Source organism: Passer domesticus, chromosome 2 (genome assembly GCF_036417665.1).
Source record: "Passer domesticus isolate bPasDom1 chromosome 2, bPasDom1.hap1, whole genome shotgun sequence".
Classification (NCBI taxonomy): domain Eukaryota; kingdom Metazoa; phylum Chordata; class Aves; order Passeriformes; family Passeridae; genus Passer; species Passer domesticus.
In genome coordinates, this window is record NC_087475.1 from 70,440,996 (window position 1) to 70,460,186 (window position 19,191).

At 36.8% G+C, this 19,191-nt stretch overlaps 1 protein-coding gene across 6 annotated transcripts in view; it reads right to left on the bottom strand.

Annotated features, from left to right (window-relative positions):
• PAN3 (poly(A) specific ribonuclease subunit PAN3) overlaps nucleotides 1-19,191 on the bottom strand; it is a 119,597-nt gene that overhangs the window by 92,681 nt on the left and 7,725 nt on the right. For all 6 annotated transcript variants that reach the window (XM_064409126.1, XM_064409130.1, XM_064409128.1 and 3 more), the window contains exons 2-5: nucleotides 13,646-13,767; nucleotides 4,660-4,726; nucleotides 2,588-2,658; nucleotides 436-498 (exon numbers count right to left, since the gene is read on the bottom strand). In XM_064409126.1, coding sequence (XP_064265196.1) covers nucleotides 436-498; nucleotides 2,588-2,658; nucleotides 4,660-4,726; nucleotides 13,646-13,767 — 323 coding nt within the window. The remainder of the gene's footprint in view (nucleotides 1-435; nucleotides 499-2,587; nucleotides 2,659-4,659; nucleotides 4,727-13,645; nucleotides 13,768-19,191) is intronic.

Consider the following 19,191-nt stretch of genomic DNA (forward strand, 5'->3'; position numbering starts at 1 on the left):
GAACGTTCATAAAAATTCAAGACTATGTTTACTTTTTGAACAGAAAGTAGCATGGCTCTAAACATCAAGTAATAAAAAGCAAATTAAATAGCTCAGTCATACTAACTAGCTTCAAAAATACTGTCTAATTAAAAAGTAAGGATATTCAGAATTACAATCAAATTATGTTTAGTATTTTATTGATCTCAAATATTTCTCTATATGGCTTGCCCATTATTAAAGGGCTGCCAGCATAACATGATCAGCAATATCCAGAGACAATCAATAAACGTGCTTCACAGAACTACATAGTACATGCTTTTACAGAAACTATTCAGTTTTATGTAACACAAACATGCAGTTTTTACATAGTTCCAAATAACTTAATACTTCAAAATATTACAAAATAGAACTGTGATATTTTTAAAGGAAAGCAATTGTTCTTTATTCACTTACCAAGACTGTATTATATCTGTCCTCCAAGTCAGTGATAAACGAAGGAAATGCTGGTTTTGCCAGCTAGTTCAGAACAAACAAAACCTTAGACTTGGGCTCTCAAGATAATGGAGACTATTTCAAACAGCAGATGTTGCAAACACATACACTTGAACTAGTCACCAAGGCTCCCTTCATACAGCAGGCACCAAGCACTGGTTTAATAAACCCCATTGTTTAAGCTCTAAAAAAACTCCAGTTAATGGGGTAGAGGGGAATCACACAAGGATTTAAATACCTGGCTCTCAAGCCTTTAGTGTTTTTAAGGAAATCACTTCAGACAATTTGGATATTGTAAAAAAAATACTAAAAATATTTAAAAACTACATAATAACTACTTGTAATGTATTGTCTGGCAGCAAAAGTCAGTCACAAAACTTATTAATTTCTCATAACTTTAGCCATCAATTTTTATCCACTTAAAGCAATCACCAACATCTGGTCATTCACAAAGTATTTTTCTCAGAGAGAGCTAAATGTTTCTTTAAACTACTCATCTCCCTGTGCTGACTATAGAGGGAGCCTGGATGCCTAGATTTATACAGCTCAAGTAGTATTTTATCAAAACTTCCCCATTACTAGTATTTAACAACTTTTAATACAAGCATATGTTACAAAACAGTCATAACAAAAACCAAATTAATATGCAAAGAAAAATACAAACCCCTTTCAATTAATGCCAGTTATAGCTGTAATGCTAACTAGAATAAAAAAACAAATTAATCAATTTTAGAGCTAAAACTTACTCTATTTTAGCAGCCAGTGCCTTAATTTGCTTCTTTTTCTTGAGGAAAGAATGCATTAAGTCAGTAAGCACTCTGAAATACTATTTGAGCTTTGAGGTATTTGTGCTTTACAAGCAAATATTAATTGGTTTGTTTTCACTTTGTACTGCTTAACTTTGAAGTATTTTTAAAGGCAGTGGCCATTCTTGCAATACTTCTATTTAACAGCTTATTTTCTTTGGTGCATATGGTTCATACACAAGCACAACTTTACACCCAGGTATATACAGACGTGTATATATTGGCTCTCAATGCCTGTGTTAAGGAGGAATGTACAATTATTTTTCATTTTTACCAGCCTTAGCAAGTGGATAAGCAACACATTTATAGTTCATTACATCCAACTTTCAGCGCACTGTACTGGCATTAAGGAAAAGAGCAATGCAGATACTCTATGTAGTTTGGATACATCATAATATTAGAAAATTAGTGATCAAAACCAGCATTTATAATTAAAAAATGGTGTGATGGACCAATTATAGCAATTATCTTTATGCTCAGTCTTCACCTGCAGGAATAATACAGAACATGCGAATGTAGCTTGCTTTCATTATTTACTACAGGAAAGGTCAGGATAACGTGGCTAATAAGTAGTAGAACATGAACGTCATCAGTGAAAATAAAACGTAATAATTGGTTGGGATAAGATAATATCTGGTTTTGGTAAGTGACAATTCATGAAAATGAGACAAAACTCACATAATCAAATTTTTGTCTCTTATTTCAGCCACTGAGTGTCTAACTGAAAAACACCACAATTTGCACAGCTGCAGGTCAAAGATGTTTGAAGATGCTGTCTAGCCCTCAGCAAAAGGAAGATTTCTCAATACAAATGAGAGGGATGGAAAAAAAGCCCCAAACCCTCACTTCCCAATGATAACAGTGTCTTTTAAACTAAATGCATTTCAAACAGCAATATAATTATTATCATTATTATCGCATAACATACAAATAAATGGGAGAACTGATTCTTAACATATTCTGAACTTGCTCCCCTAAAGGCTTGCAGGGAATATGTCCCTTACTAGAATAAAAATAGTTTGTTTTCAAATTCAATGGGCTACATACTACATAATGGGCAAGTTTCATATTCTATAAACTTCAGTTTACAAGTGCCTGGAGTATTTCTTAGTAGCAGCAGCAGTCTGATCTGATGTAGCAAAAATGAAGTAGTAAGATATTATTTATATCAGCAGCAACACATTAAAATAAATCTAGTAGCATCAGAAGAATTAACCTTATTTCATGCAGCATTTCAAGTTATTCCAGATCTTCTTCCCTGTCAACTCATACATAAATATGCTATTTATGATTTAGTTGTTGCCTACCTTCCTCCTTTGAGACACGCTGAGGGCAGCAAAGTCATTAAACAGGGATGAATTTGGTGAAGTTAGTGGATCTATAAAACCAACGTAAAACCAAGGTGTTACATATATATACACTACTAAAACAAATTTTATCTTTTTGAACTTATTTCTGTATGGAAAAAATTCTTTTGACAAAGCTAAGTTTAGCAATCACACTGCTAAAACTCTCAGCCTTTATTAGATTCTGTGCAACTGCTTAATTGAAATGGTGCTCATTAACAGAATTCAGTATGTTTAATTGATGTTGACACTATTTAAAGGCCACCTAACATTTCACAGGCTTCATCTGATCAGAAAACCTGTTCTAAGTGCTCCTTACATTTGCATGTCATTGTTAACCCTGTAGATGATACATTACAATGTTTCCAATTCACCAGAAGATCCTCTGGAAGGCTTGACAAGCATTGGAACAGGTTGCCCAGGGCAAGTGCATGAGTCACCATCCCTAGGGGCATTGTGTAAATGTAGCAGAGAAAAAGCTTTGGCAGTGCACTTGGCAGCGCTGGGACAAGTTGGACTGGATCTTAAAGTCTTTTCCAGCATAAATGATCCTATAATTCTATGATCTCCAGTTACCTCAAATTATCAATCTTCTGTTTAACAGGTCTTACAAATAATGATGTGAATTTTGCTTGTCCTGCCACTGTTCTACACATCAAATTTAAATCAGAATCAAGGACAGGAGAAGTCGACATTCTATTAATAACTTTTTATTGGGTTTTTTTTGTTCCTATTCATCTTTTCCAGAGTTGAAGCATCAAAAATTGTAACATTCACAGATGCAACTTAAAACTCCAAACTACATGGCTAAAAGTGTCAAATCAGCAGACGACTGCCAGCTGTAAACATTGGTGTTTTGATGAAACACTTTCTTCAACATTAAATTCTTACAGAGAATTTATCTTATATTTGTTCAACAATAAATATTCCCTAAAAGAGCAATTCTACAAATGAAGTACTGGTTGGCAGAGCCAGGGAGAGAGAGGGGGAAGGATCTGAGACATGACAAAATTTAAAATGGTTCTAAAAGTTGGTGTGGTTTCTCTCCTTGACATGCATCACCATTACTATTTGGCCTGTCACAGTCAAACTCTGACTGTATTTAGAACTGGAGACCTCCACTGCCTTGAATGGCTAATTGTTCAGTGGGACAAAAGAAGCAGAGTTAAATCTCAAAGCCTACTGAAAATAAACTAGGAAGAAAAAACAAGAAAATACCTGCAAATTTTGACTTTCAAGGAGGCTCATTTTATTGTAGTTACTACCATGCTTAAAAAATTATAATCCTAGTAAGTAGACTAGCTACAGGGTCAGACATGCAAATGGAGTTCTATCATAATTTACACAGCAATTTTCAAAGCAGAAATTTATTTTAAATGTATGTCCTTGCCATAAGGGAGCAGTACCCTCTTCTTTAAAGAACTTAAATTAACAGCTACAGCTGAAATAATCTGTAGTGATTCTGAAGAGAACATTACAAAGCTCAATATAGCCTCCACAACAATTTAGTGAGCACATAGACCTCCACTATCTGGACATTTTCTTCAGCTGAAAACCATGTATATAAAACATGTTCCTATAGCAAGGAAAAATATTATAAGAGGCAAAGTACTGCCTGCAAGACAAAACTGAATAGCTATTAAAAATCAGCAGTAATGTGACATTTCACAAAATCCACACACCTTGAGTTTTACAGAAAACACCTGTACAGTAATCCCACACATTAACTTATCCAAGAAGCATCATAAAAAGGGATACTATAGTGAAGCAACATAAATGCTAAGGCTATCAGTGCGTTGCAGTGGATATCCAAACTAACATTTCACTTGAAGTGACAAGACTGATAATGACTAAGTTTTTCCCCCACAGCAAAGAGAAGGCTAAAAATTTACGAGTTCATTACACTACTGTTAAAAAATAAAGTTGTGCTGTTTCAAAATCCAAGAACAAATAACATTCCCTTAAGCCTCAGTTTTGTGAATCTCTCAAATTTTCCAATATGCTTTTATATGTATTACTTTAAAGATACTTACCATGGCCTGCATACTGCTTGGCACTGTCATTGAGAAGGCTAGGGGAGCTGCTGCTATTTGTCATCCTCTGTAAAAATAAAAGATGAAAGTGTACATGTAAAATAAACCCTTAACAGATTAAGTGAGGGCATTGGGGATGACCTTTAGAAAGTTTTAAAGACAGCCTATGAAACTTGTGTTCATTCCCTATTTTGTAAATACACTAAGCAAACAGACTTGTAATTGACAAAAACATTTAGTAAAATAAAGGATTTTGGACAACAGAAATGCAAACCAAAAATTACCGTATGTTCAAATTAAACTCTACCTTCATTAATTTCTTCTAAATGAGGAGGGTCTACCAAGCCTATGGCTCTCTTCCTGCATGTTGTGAAAACATTAGATAAGACAATTACTTATCACCTTAAAACAGTCTTTCATACTGCACTCCTGAAACAACTACTCCCTTTAATATACTATCACCACAACATGAAACTTCTCCAATGAAATATACTTAAGTACTTTATGGACTCTTTTTTTTAAAACAAAAGAACCTTTTGAGACCTTTCAGCAAAACACCCAGATTCCTCCAAGTTAGCAGGACATCTGAAACTCTTTTAACACTGCTCCTAGGCTCCACTCACTTCTCCTACATTCCTCTAGAGGTATCAGCTAGCAACAAACTGACTCAAGTGAAGCAGTGCTGCACTAAGAGCTACTGCTTCTTTCATAGAAAAGTTTTAAGCAGGAGTAAGAAGACACACTTTATTATTTTCTTTCACCAGCTTCCCAACAGGAAGAAAAAGTGTGAGAAGAAAAGGAAGGCAAGGTCAGGAAGTGTTCTTCATCACTGAGAGACAACCACTAATTTGTTAAAATACTCCCTGACATGCTTTTGGCCCACATCAACCCAGAGTCTCCCAGCCAATTTCCAGGCACTATTCAGCAGTGAAAAGGTTTGAGAACCCTTCAAATGGACGGTTTGCATGCAGACTCTGCTTTAGTGGGTGAGCACACACCAGCACAAACAGGCCCTTTTGTGCCAGCTGGCCTTAAGCATCAAGGAAGGTTTCCAGGCATGTTTCATTTAGTAGTCTAGACACAGACTGACTCAGAACTGGTCACTGGAGTTGCTCTTTGCAGTTATTTTTCTCCACAGCCAGTCTCAATGTTGGTGGCAAAGGGCAGGAAGCTTACTATGTTATACTTCACTGCCATTTCATCTAACTGCTGACCACAAAGATCAACATTCTGGAGTGATTTTGGAAAGAACGGAGGACAACCAATAGAAGTGGGAGTGCTATCCAATATGGTATAACTGTAAACCTACTGCAATTCAAGACTCCCATCACTTGCAATTTTCTGAGCATCACAAACATCACCAGGAGCTGCTGCTTTTAAAACCTGTACCTAAAAGAATAGATGGTGTAAAGTAGTTTTTATGTGGAATGCTTACAACATGTAAATAGCACATAAACCTTCAACTTTTTCAAGACTTCAAGCAAGCCGTTTGCTATGTGCTCTTTCCTTATTTTGATGTCACCTGTCTCTTTCTCCTTAATATACTGACCTGACACAACATAAATATCACTAACTGCTTAAGTGATAAGCAATTCTATACACAAAAAGCATGGGTCTAGTGAAACAAAGGTGACTTATTTTTACAAAACAAGGTACTGCTTTGAGAGACACACACTAAATTGACAAACTTTGCCCAAATTCAAGGACGCTCATCCAATTGCTCACAATCATCAAAATAAGAATAAAAATATAGCAAAATCATTTTTGGATTATTGTAGTTCAAGTAATCATACATCATACTCCCTTCCTAAGCAATGGAAAGAAATTGAATAGTTTGTCATAAATATTTTAAAAGCATCCTGGTTATGCATGGTTTTTTTGGCATTTGAGACATCCACACCAATCGTCATAAAACAAAGGGGTTTAAGAAGAAATTTCCTAAAAGGAACCTTTCAGATTTGCACAAGATTTGTGCTGGTGTAGATAAAAATAGTATTAATGTCCACTTATAACACCATATTTAATAATAATTTTAATACAAAAGGTAATGCTAATTTGAAACAGGAATAAATATTATATTGAAAACTGTGTTGGTATCAAAGCTGGTTTTAAACACATAGGTTAAACATGGAACAAAGTACTTCTATTCCATCAATATTCATCATCCTCAGGCACAGGAGTTAAATATTCAACCAACAGACTTTCAATGGGAACAGGAGCTTGAGATGATGAAAACCAGTGCTGACACAATCACTGAGAACATACAGGGCACGCAAGGCAGACTGCAACAGAGCATATTGTTCTGCATTCTGAAAGCACAGTGCAACCCAAATCTGTGAGCATCAACTGTGCTTTTACAAAGTCAAGTTCCCATTCAAGGTGCAAGCATATCTTACACACACCAGGATTCCAAAAAACTAAAGCTTGGGCAGCCTTGCAACTTAACAACTGCTTGTAACCTGCGCCTGGAATAGTGAGAAACCTCCACCACATCCATGAATTTTTCATTTTGCTCACTTTCACTACACATGCACAAGCTTCTTACCTTAACATTATTCATAAAATACCTGCATGTAATCAGTACAGGCTTTTTAAACTGCTTTGATATTAAGACTTCTGCCACCACCCAAATGCATTTAGTCTTAATGAAGGCTACTCCTGTATCTGATTTTTACCAAAAAGGTCTTGAAAAAAAAAAAAAAAAATTACAAGAACACAGAAGTGCTGTTTGTTATTTGTGTTTTCGGGAAAGCAGCTTTGATTTTAAACAACACTTATCAACCTCTTCTAATGACATTCAACTATTTTTCATACAAACTCAATTGAAGAAGATTGTAAGCACCTCAAGCCCAAAGGATAAAAGCTCCAGGAAGGCAAAAGCAACCATTAGCAAGGAAGAAAATTAAACATTAAGCCTGACAGAGAAGACAAGCACACACCTATGAGAACTTCAGACTGTTTTACTAGATCAGGGCTTTTAACGTATGGAAATTAATATAGAAAGACAACTTTCTGATAACCAAGTAGAACACTCAGTTCCACAAACTTCTTTTCTCTGCCTCCCTATTGGTATGATTTGCTGAGGTTCTTTAAACAGTACTCAAAATTCAACTAGGATGGCTGGCGTATGTCCTGCCCCTCTCCCTTTAAAGGAATTTAAAAGTTATTTCTGTTTTAGCTTTTCCTCACAGGAGGGATGCTCCAGTACCCTCATCCTCTTTGTGACCCTTCACTGGACTCTCTTCAGTGTATCCCTGTCTCTAATGTACTGAGAAACCCAGCACTCCAGGTGTGACTTCACCACTGCTGGACAGAAGGGAAGGATCCCCACCCCTGACCTTTTAGCAATGTTTTACTTTAGGCAGTACACTTCCACCATGCAGTATTCTAAGAAAAGAAGTGTTCTAACAAACATTCCCACCTTCTAAAAGGAACACACCACCCTGCCTCCACCCTTCAATACTCAGTAACAAACACCAAAATTATAGCTGTACTTAAGGCAAGTTTGTAATATACACTTGAGATGAAAGTAAGGCAAAGTTCTCATCAAGATAAAGCATGAATAAAACTTTGATGCAGACAATTGGATCTAGTTTCACATAGCTTATAAGACTTAAGTGACTGATTTTCTTATCTCCACCATTTCTTTTCTCGAAAATACATAAGAGATTATATAAATTAGAATTTATTCCTCCTTTTTCTCTATATTCCATGCCCTAACCCTGAGAAAGTAAGGATTTTCCTAATGGTCATTCCACAACTGCTAAGCATACTATCTCAGAATATTTTGCAGTATGTCAGAATCTAGTCTCTTCATCTTTCCACTGCTTTACTAGAACTGTATTTCAGAATATTTTTTTATAATTTTCAGAATAATGTTGACTGGAGTACAAACAGTCATTCTGCAAAAGATTAAGATTGATTTGTTTGGCTGTGACGTTGTCAGACTCTGTGACCTATGCAGGCTGATATCTTTTGCTTTTCTTTTTAAACAATCCAAAACCAGTCTTTGACAGCACATGAGGCACCACCTACAGAATGACCTGCTCAACTGCTGAAACTAAAGCAACGGGATTTCTTCAGAAAGCATCATGAAAACAACAGCATAATTTTATCTTTAAAACAGCACATCTGTAGTTCCACTCAGCTCTCAACAGTTAAAAACTGAAGACATTTACAAGCTTCTGTGCTATAAGGAGAGTTTCATTACACAACTGTTGGCAGATGCTGCAATGGCAACAAAAGTCTCTGTGTTTATTCAGCTGCAAGGCTTTGAAGTGAGCATGGTCACTATTTCTCAGGCTATCCAAGAATGCTTAGTACACCAACATTTGCACGGTGAAAGCAAGCAAAACCAATTCTTCTCCACTGCTTAGCCTTGCCAATTTTGATGCTGAAGACTGTTACTCCCTTCCTATTTCAACTAGGATGGTTTACTGAGAACTTAAGAGTCTTTCTTTCTATGTAACATGCAGTCAGTCCAATGGAATCCATGTAGTTGTAAATCTCATCCCATCAAAATAAAGAAAACCAGATTCCTGCGAAGCAACATGGATGAAGGCACCTTCTACTGTTTTATGCTCTTACAACCAAGCTGCTCAGTTCTAACACAACGTTAGAAGTTTTAACATCAAGATACTTCTCCGCCTCATCCTGCTGTAATACCCTTTGAACAACCCAACATAATATTATTAAAGCTTCTTTCCACGCTACCTGCATCTTCAGTTAAGTTGGTCAAAGGGCAGCACTAATGCCAGAGGAACAGTGACACCAGCCAACCAAATGGCACACACTGAGCAAACAGGCAAGCATTAGAGGCATCCCAGCTAGCCAGCTCCTGCCTCTTCACTGCTGGGAAAGCCAAAAGCAGTGAGCTGCTTTTTGAACCACACCTCTGACTGTCTCTTGGCAGCTGCTGCTATGCCAAAAAGAAAAAAAACAGCTTCGAGGACAGCATGAAGCCTGTGGACCATGTGTTGCACAGGCTTGCTCTGCAGTCAGTATTACTTAGAGAAGCAGAAAACAGAAAAAAGTGCTTTGATAAGATGGAAAACAAAACTGTTAATACAGTATATGAAAGCATATGCAGATTGAGGGAAGAAGAGACACGTGAAACACTCTTATGGAAAAACACAAACCAATGAGGGCAGAAGACTACTAGTCAATAGGAAACTAAGTAACAACAGAAGCTGATGGGGGCAATGAAATGCTGGCCGACAGCAAAGACCTTTGAAGTAAGAGTGGAAGGACAAGGAAAGAGGTATTTTTCAGAAAGGAAGAAAAAGGAAGAATTACAACCACTTCAAAAATCCTGTCTCTTCTGAGCTGTACCACGTACTTTTACTCTGTTTTCCTCACTGCAAAGTGAGTATTGCCATTAACTGCATCTTCATCACTAATGTAAGCCCGAAGATATGTTCAAGATCTTGTGAAATGTTCTTCCACAGATATAAATGAAATCTGCAAGTCAGAAATAGCTATTCTACAGAAATGTTGACAACTATTCAGCTACATTATTCTACATTATTTATGGTCAAAGCAGCACATCCATTCCAAATTAATCATGATATAATCCACTTTCCACCCTTTTGCTGCTTACTTAACACTGATTCTTAGAGATAAGGCACTGCACACAGAAATGTGGTAATTGCAAACTTCGATAAAGCTTTGCTTGATGCAGTCTGATTCCATTATATATGCATTATGGTAACCCAAACATATATAACACATATTCTTTTCAACAAACCTGTTTTATGTGCTGCACATGCCAAACACATTCTGGAGATAGATAGGAATAGTCAAGACAACTCATCAATTAAATACCTGACAATTACATTAAGAGGTATGTAGTGAATAAAACAAGGACAGCAGAAAGACTATTTCATTGTAACAGAAATGAGCAATACTCTGAAGAGACTGACTTTTTTACTATCCTTGCTAGAGTGAGGCCAGTTTAGCAACTTGACCCAAGTATTTTACTGGTGGTCATTAATTCCATTCTTGACCTTCCAGCTGTAAAGATTAGTTTCAAAAAATCAGGTCTCTTGTTTGCCAGCACTGTTGCAGTATTGTTTGCTTAACTGCCATCCTTTTCTATCCCATGCATCCATAAAATGTAGACCACTTTCCTGTTTCGTACAGAAAGCATTGCATGAAGTCTGATGGAATAATTGTAATGGCACCCAAAAGTGCACTGCCAACTAAGACTCTTCACAAGGATGCAAACAGAATATAGGAATAAAGCACAGAACCATATGATGAACATTTAATCAAATATCAAACAAATGCTCAACACACATGAATGTGCCACACATCTTGTGCTCTGAGTAAATCCCACTAATAGTTTTCCCACTGAAAAAAAAATACACAACATTATGAGAAATACAACTCTTAAATATAATCTCAAGGCTGCACTGGCAACCTAAACTTAGCATTTCCTAACATCTTGCCTCATCTTACTAATGTTTTTCTATCAGTGTATTTATCTGCATGTTTGTGCAATTTTCCAGTTTTAAAAACCTAGCAGAAGAGCGTGCCTCACTGCATCACTGATGCATTTATTTGTGAACTACACAGATTCACCAGAGATGACAAAACAATTCAGATGGAACCAATGTTTCCATCTGCAAAAGCAAAACTGAACATTAATGAAATGTTTTACAGAGGACATCTGATGTTTCATTGATGGCAGAGCACTGAAGTTTTAGCATCATTAGCTTGAATTGAGAACCTGGAGAGAAATAGGAACATGGATTTGTTCTCTCCACCCTACTTTGTCCCACCTTTACATTATGAAAACTTGTTTTCAGTTTCTGTGTATTGCATTTGTACCATTTCAGTCCCCATTCTGTGAGTGTCCCACCAAGATCTCCTCTATGCTTCAGTCCCGTTGCTCAATCTTTCCTGGTTTCTTCTTTACTTATCTTCAACTCAGCTTCTCTAAGCCCACAGCATAAGTTTCTTTTCCCTTACCAACCCCTCTGCTCTAATTAACACAGATACAGCTCTTTCATTAAATATAGATCCACTCCCATGCTGCTTCAGTCTGAAGTGGAAGGAAAGAGGGAAATTAAGCTGATCAGCATTCCTGCTCTGAGTTCAGTCAAGGCCTAGATTATGCCGGAGCTGCAACTGCAAAAATGTACTCAAGCTAGAACACGCCAGTGCAGATTATATCTTGGGGAAATTATTTAACATCTAGGAAGTCTCCAGTGGATCCACAAAAACCAGTTCTGCAAAGGTTTAATCAATTGACAAAATCTGTGCAAATTTTCAGAGAAAGCAAGCAAGAGGCATATCCTTGACACAATAACCAATCTACCAGATTCAAAGTCTCTATTCCAAATCATAAAGGACTAGTATTGTTTAAAGTCAAACCCACTAAAATATCTCCATTGCCCTGTTCTCCACAGGGCTGAATGACACAGAAAATCTCATTCCACGTGGCTAAACTTTATTAGTATGTACTTAACCTAGAAGCTGTCACACAATCAAAACGGACAGCACTACCTATGTACACATGAACTTAAATTGCAGGATTCAAAGGAAAAAAATCAATACAGGAATGCTTTTCAAACTGTAGCTTGATGCCTGTAAGCACATTCTCAACACTAATAAAATCCTACTTCCAAAGTAATTTTCCTTGTCCTCCAATGGGCTAGAGGCACATTGATTTCTTTTCAAAGAGAAACAATAATGCCTTGACTGTAATCTCAGGCATTAGTAAAGTATTTAAAAATCCCATGAGCATTCATGTTAGATGCATGCCTTATTGTCTGTCTTTCTAGAAGATACAGTTATAATTAAAAATTGGCATTTAGAAAGACACTAGTGTTTCTGTAGAATACAGTTTACAGATACAAAACATAACTTTGTGTTAAAATTATAGGACCTCAGTTATACAAAAATTTGTAACTGCCAGCTTCAATAGTACACTTTGGAATCACAGGTTAAAATTGTTCTTTTTAAATCATGCATAACTGCCAAGAAAACAATTCCATACTTCTGCAATTCTGTCGAATAAGAAAATCCAGCTTCCTTGAAAACATGCAGTAAAAAAAACCAAACAACCAAACAAACGAAAAAGAAAGGAACACACCTAATTAATTCCCACCTTTTGCTGAGTTATTTTTCAATCCATTATACAGCCACAACTGAGATCAAAGTAACCTCACAAGGAGAGTTTCCTCGATATAAAAGAAGAGAGTTGTTGTCAGGACTCAGTGTGAACTGTTTGACTCGCACTCTCTCATTCACCAGAAGTTGCTTTGTTTACTACAGGACAGACCATCTTCTTTCAGGGACTGTACTTCTTTTAAAATGCATAATACTTTGAGGGCGTTATTGTAATACTTCATGTGTTAATTCAGCAGATACTCATTTAGGTTTTAAATACGACAGACTTTTGTTGCAAATTTTCCATAATACTACCTACACAATAAATTCCACCTCACGGGAGTTCCTATGCCAACCTCTACAGAACACTATAAATACAAGAAAACATTTCAGAAGATTTAAATATGAATCCAGCATACCACCACCAGAGTCTGAGTTGACAAATTCTTAAATTTTTGCCTAGTAATTTCAGGTCTGACAGTTCACATTTTCCTTCCGCGACTTTGGATCTTTGAAAAGTTCCAAAACCTGAATTTCAGATTTTTAGCAAAAGGCTACCAAAAGCTATGAGCCTAAAAAGAAATCTAGAAAGGTTTCTTTTCTGAATATGGCTAACACAGAATTAATGTATGCAGGACAGCTCAACACAACAGCTCAGCTAAGTGCAAATAAAAACAGATTAATTTTAAAGCAATTTAAATTTTTACTGCTTCATTTCCATTTGCAAAATTAAAGTGAGTTTATACTCTGCATATCACACAAGATGACACATTCCGCAAGGCTCCATTTGTCCTGCCTCTTGAGCAGTTTTCCCTTTTTGGTGTAACACCAGCCGGAACTAATGAAACATTACCCAAATCACTGCTATTACCTGCATCATGGGATACTTCGTTTCAGCAGGACTTCCAAATCCATTAACGCCAATGAAGCTGGTGCTAAAGTATGAATCCGTTAGATTAGCATCAGCTAACCCACCACCATCCATTCCGGGAACTGAAAGGAAAAGAGAAAAAAAATAATGCTTCAGTAACGTTTCCTTAGCCATGGGTTTATTCAGTAGTATCTATTATATGTATAGATTTTTTTTTCCCCACAGAGAAATAGAATATGGTACTACTGTCTTCTCAGCAAAACAACCAAAAATGAAATAGTGCATACCATGAAAAAGGAAGTTCATGAGAGAAGTTACTAAATGAGAGCATTTGTAGCATGAAGTTACAGCACAAATACAGAAAAGCAATGAACTCCAGAAACAAGAATAACGAGGGCAATAATGATATCAAAAAGAAAATAAATCAATTTAAAAACCTAGAAGACAAGCTTATTTTATGAAGACCCATATTCTTGCATGCTCTTCTTGGAAATGTATGTGTTAAGTAAAGTTTTAAACTGGATGCACTGATTCTTTTAAAAGGTAACATACAGAAAACACACACTTAAAAATATCTCAAACTCTTTCACAGAAAGCACAAACACTTTAAATGCCTCCTTAAGAGCTTAAGACAATTTTCATAATCTCATTCTTTGTAAAGTGGCAACAATTTCCTGAAATGCAGCCCAAAAATCCTTTAGATTGAAAGCAAGTGTGAAGGATGCAAGAAGAAATTCATCCTGTCTAGAAACAATGGCCCGACATACAAGACTTTAACCACATAAAAAGTAATTCAATACTAAAAAATTACAAAGAACAACAAGAAGCTGTCATAATTAACACAAAACTCTCAAGCAGGTATTACTTCAACAGGGAAAAAAAAAAAAGCATTTACAATGGTATGCAAGCTGCAGTTCAAATGAACCTTCTGCAAAAGCACCCACAGTAAATTATAAAGACACTCATCACTATGGCCAGGCCACTGCAAGCCAACAGGCATGAGTAATGGGTAACTTCAAGGTAGGAAGGCACACATCCAACTCAGAGGAACATCCTGTACCAAACTATCCAACTTGAACTTCTGGGAGGACTGGCAGCCAGGTGGTGACACCCGGAAACAACTGCCTGATCCTAATCCTCAAAGGAAACAAAATGCAACTTAGTGGCACAGCTAAAGGAATGCATACTATAAAGCCTCCATTTTCAACAGAACAGGAATTTTCCCTCCAAAACAGACTGCATAAGCTGATGAGCCATTTCCATGTGCTAGGCACAGGAAGCAGCAAAAGAAGTACAGTCATACGTAACCACAGGAAGGGCTGGAAGAGAATGATGAGTAGCACGCACACCACAGACAGAAGGAAACACTGTCCAGCTGCACTCCCCTGGGACTGGAGTTGCATGAATCAGCCCAATAAGGGTAACACCAACACCAGTTCAAATGCAGAACTGTATGTGAGATACCAAATAAATAGAATATTTCAGTGGCAATAAACATCAGTTTTGCAAGGGAAAAAGATTATTGAACTTTTAATGCCAAATCTAAAATATTGTTTGTATATTCTCCAGGTTTGAAGGAAACACCTAAGAAGCTTTAAAGATGCTAATTATTAATGAATTGCTACTTCTTTTTACAAAAATTTTAAAAGCTACCTAAGAGAATAGGAAAATAAAACTCCCTCCACTAGCCATGCCCTAGCTCCTCCTTCTTAATTGTAATTAAGTAGCCACATAGAAACTTCAGGAGTTCTCTTGTTACAGCCCTAAAAAAAGACAAAACTTCTTGGATTTGTCTTTTAAATGACTATTCCTCTTTTGCCTTCATTTGGGAAAGTCACATTCAGAAGTCTTGGAAAAGCATTTTATAGCTCAACTACTGTACTATGGAAAACAGCAATGTCTGCAGTAATGCCAGTTACTGTCTCATCCTTCCTGCTACAGTCAGTCCCTAACTTAGGCTGTGAAAGTTAGCATCTTATACAGGGTTTTCTGGCACCACAAAAAAATACTAGGATCCAGTCATACCAGAAAACAAAAAAAGATAGTAAATCCATGTCTAATTGTAGGCAGTTTCAGCCCAGTTTGCCTGTAAATTATCCAAGGTTTTAATTGTGGGTTTTATTTATTCTAAAAATACATTTCCAATATAGCTTTCTCTGCCTATACTTCAGCTGTTATCAAAACCTCCTGCAGTTTTTATGCTACACCATGACTGACCAGGAAAAACTGTTTTATTTCCAGGAATAACTGTCATTTCAAGGTACACTATAAAATTTCAGCAGTATATCTGCTACTTCATCTTATGCTTTTGCCTGAAATTATAGAGTCTATCCAATTTTTAACAAACTAGCAAGATACTCCCTCAGATGACACCATGAGCTTTCCAAATCCTTTAGGTTCTGTTAGAGAATTAAGAAGAATACTATTATTCCTGCTTCTCACTATGCTAGTCATCATGAGAATCCACTTCTCCCTTGAACAAATACATTTCAATGCACAAAATCCTTCAAACTGGGAAGAAGCAAATGAAAACTCGCAAGTTTTTTCACACTGAGAAACCCCAGAGCTGGCCTGCAGTAACTCCAGACAGGTGGTAGAGCTCAGTCACCCAATATCCAAACAAAGCACTTGAATCTGTGACAGTAACCTTGCCAAAGCACAGATACAGCACCAGGTGCTCTGCTCCTGCTCTGGCTGAAACACCTCCAGTGCCAGGCAGGTCAAGCTGCAGGCAGGAGCAGGCTTTGGGCAGCAACTCCAGAGCTGAGCAAGGCTGAGGCTGGGATCAAGCTGCTGGGATCTTTGGCACTGCAGCCTTTCTACTGCTGGTATTTGCTACGAAATCCTATCCAAAACACTTAAAGCTGCTCAAAGCTACAATTTAGACTATTGGCACAGCGATATCTAACTGGGCACTTCAAACAGCAGAAGTTACTTGAGAACATTTCCTTTTATCTAGCTGCAGGAAGATCATCTCTGTGCTGAAGATGCTTTGGAGATCAGCCTCCTTGTGCCACTCCAACAAATTGCTGTACTCCAGTGCTGACCCACCTTTGCAGCGCTAAGGCACCACAGCAATATCAAAATAGCTTTCAACACCAAGGATTTTTATTGTCCCCTTCCAAACTCTCTAGAAACATACTCCTAGCAGAGGGACCCAGAGCACAAGAAAGCATATTCCACAGGAACAATCAAAAGAAAACCAGCAAAAGCACACTCATTGGAGAAATGGACAGTTTTCTTGGCAGTAGCTCGGGTTTAGAACAGAATGCTCTAGAAGTGGCAAGAATAACTACTGCCTTCAAAAGAAAATTCAATACTAGCTTCCTTAAAGTTACTTTCCTGTAGCAATTAGCAAGAAAATTAAGCCTGCAGAAAAGACAAAAAAAGTAATTCTTGCATTACTTAGAGTGAAAAAAAGTGTTCAATACATACTCCATTTGTGTTCAAAGGGACATTCAGCTTTTACACTGCTGATAGCCCAGCAAATAGGTATTTGCTAATAGCCCAGCAAATACCTGAACAGCCAAAGCATTTTTACTGTATTTGCCACCTGCCTTCTCTATGAGAAGACAACTTTCTCCTCCTTCTGCCAAACATTTAGCAAATCAGAAAGTCTCACTTGCTTCCTGAAGACCACAGCAGTTGAGAAAAATTATTTATCATAAGCAACCCACAAAAGATCTGCAGAAGTGGGCACACTTTACCATACAAGCAGTATGGTATTAAGAAAGTGGAAGCCTAGGCTGGAAAAACAAACCTCTAGTCTTCGTAAAGTTTTTATCCTTATGTGTTTACTAATTCACATCAGTCCCTGTATTTGATTTATACATCCAAATCTTTCCTATAGAACAATTGCAAGGAAACACTTTAAAACATTCCATACACCATGCTATTAAAATACCAATGGACTTTTAATGTCTGTCTTTTCTTTTTTAAGACATTGATTACAACTTCATGAAGTTCAGGCAATTTTAGGAAAACCCTGAATTACCTATTTTTTGTTAAAGGAATAAGCCTTTCTGTTGTGCAGCAGCACTATCCATGCATTGAAGCTGTACATATTTTCAACAGGTTCTTCTTGGACAGAAGCAAAACCTTCCTTATAAAAGCAGAAAGGCTGACCAGGCAGGTCTGAGTAAAGATGGATGTGCAAGGCAACAACAAAGAATCCAGAGGGGAAAAAAAAATGCTAACACGTTATGTAAGCAGCTGTGTGAAAACACAACAAATTTCTAAATTCCATCAATATTCAAGACAGAAGATACATCCTGGCAATTCTAGAAAGAAATTAAATAGAACATCTTGAGAAATTAAGGCAAAATTTTCAACTTTTTATACACATTATCTAATACTTTTCTTGCTTGGTGAGTAACACTGCAGCTTAATGTGACAACTGCAATTAAAAATAAATATCTTCTTATATAATTCCTCTCCCACAGAATTTTAGCAGAAAGTAGGCTTCCTGCCAGATGCAGACACCAAAGAGGGAAAAAAAAAGAAAAGATAGTTACTTTTGCCTTACTCATTACAATGACATTTTTCAGAAACAAAGTATCTCATCACAGCTTAAGGGCTTGAGCATGAACACAGCACATGGGCTTCAATTGAAGGGGTCTGTCCCAGTGAATTTCAGTTTAATGCTTGTATTGTCTACCACTAACACTGTCAGAACATTAATACTATCTGAAAAGATTTTCTGATATTTTCATTCTATGATTTCACTAACCAGTAAACAAATACTGTATTATCCTAGGCTACTTCTTTTATGAACCCAGTATCAGCACTGATGATCTCAGACACTGCTCATAATACAAAAAGGATCCGTTCCAATAATGTGATATATTACTCCCAAAGTGAATGGGCTAAAGCAAGGCCACAACAGATTTAGCTGACAATTTTCAAAACAATATTTTAAAGACTTCTGGCAAGGTAATAAAACATGGATTGAAAGAATTCATTTTGCTATTAGTACTTTTTTTCTAAATGTACAATTATTTTTAGGCTGGGTAAAAAGTTTATATATTTTCTTGATTTAAACTCTCAGCACAGCACTTTTCACATGCTAGTAAACTGAATTATAGGTTCACTGCATACATGTGCATCCTAAGGACAAGGTGTTATCTCAACTAGATATAAAGCAGTAAAAACTAGAGTGCCATTTCTCCAGAGGATTTACAGAGACAGCTATCCTAATATTCAGACAAAAACAATAAAACATTTATACAAAGCTTATCTAAGTAAGTAATTTAAGATTTGTGTCCTTGTAGTCACCCAGAAGCACCAAGGTGTTAGAGGAGCTCACACTCGTTTTTCTTTTCATACTGACATGCACATTCCTGTACACCAGGAAATCCTGTGCTGGTGATGCTAACCTCACTTGCACACCTCAGTGATATTTTCTCTACAGTGCTCCTACTTGGAACTTCCGAAGGAAATTGGATTCTCTACTGTTTTTTACCTCTCTCATTTAATGCAATGTTTTTGAAACACAGACTAGGAAACTCTGAAATAGAGGCACAGACAAAGAAAATGAACAATGCTTC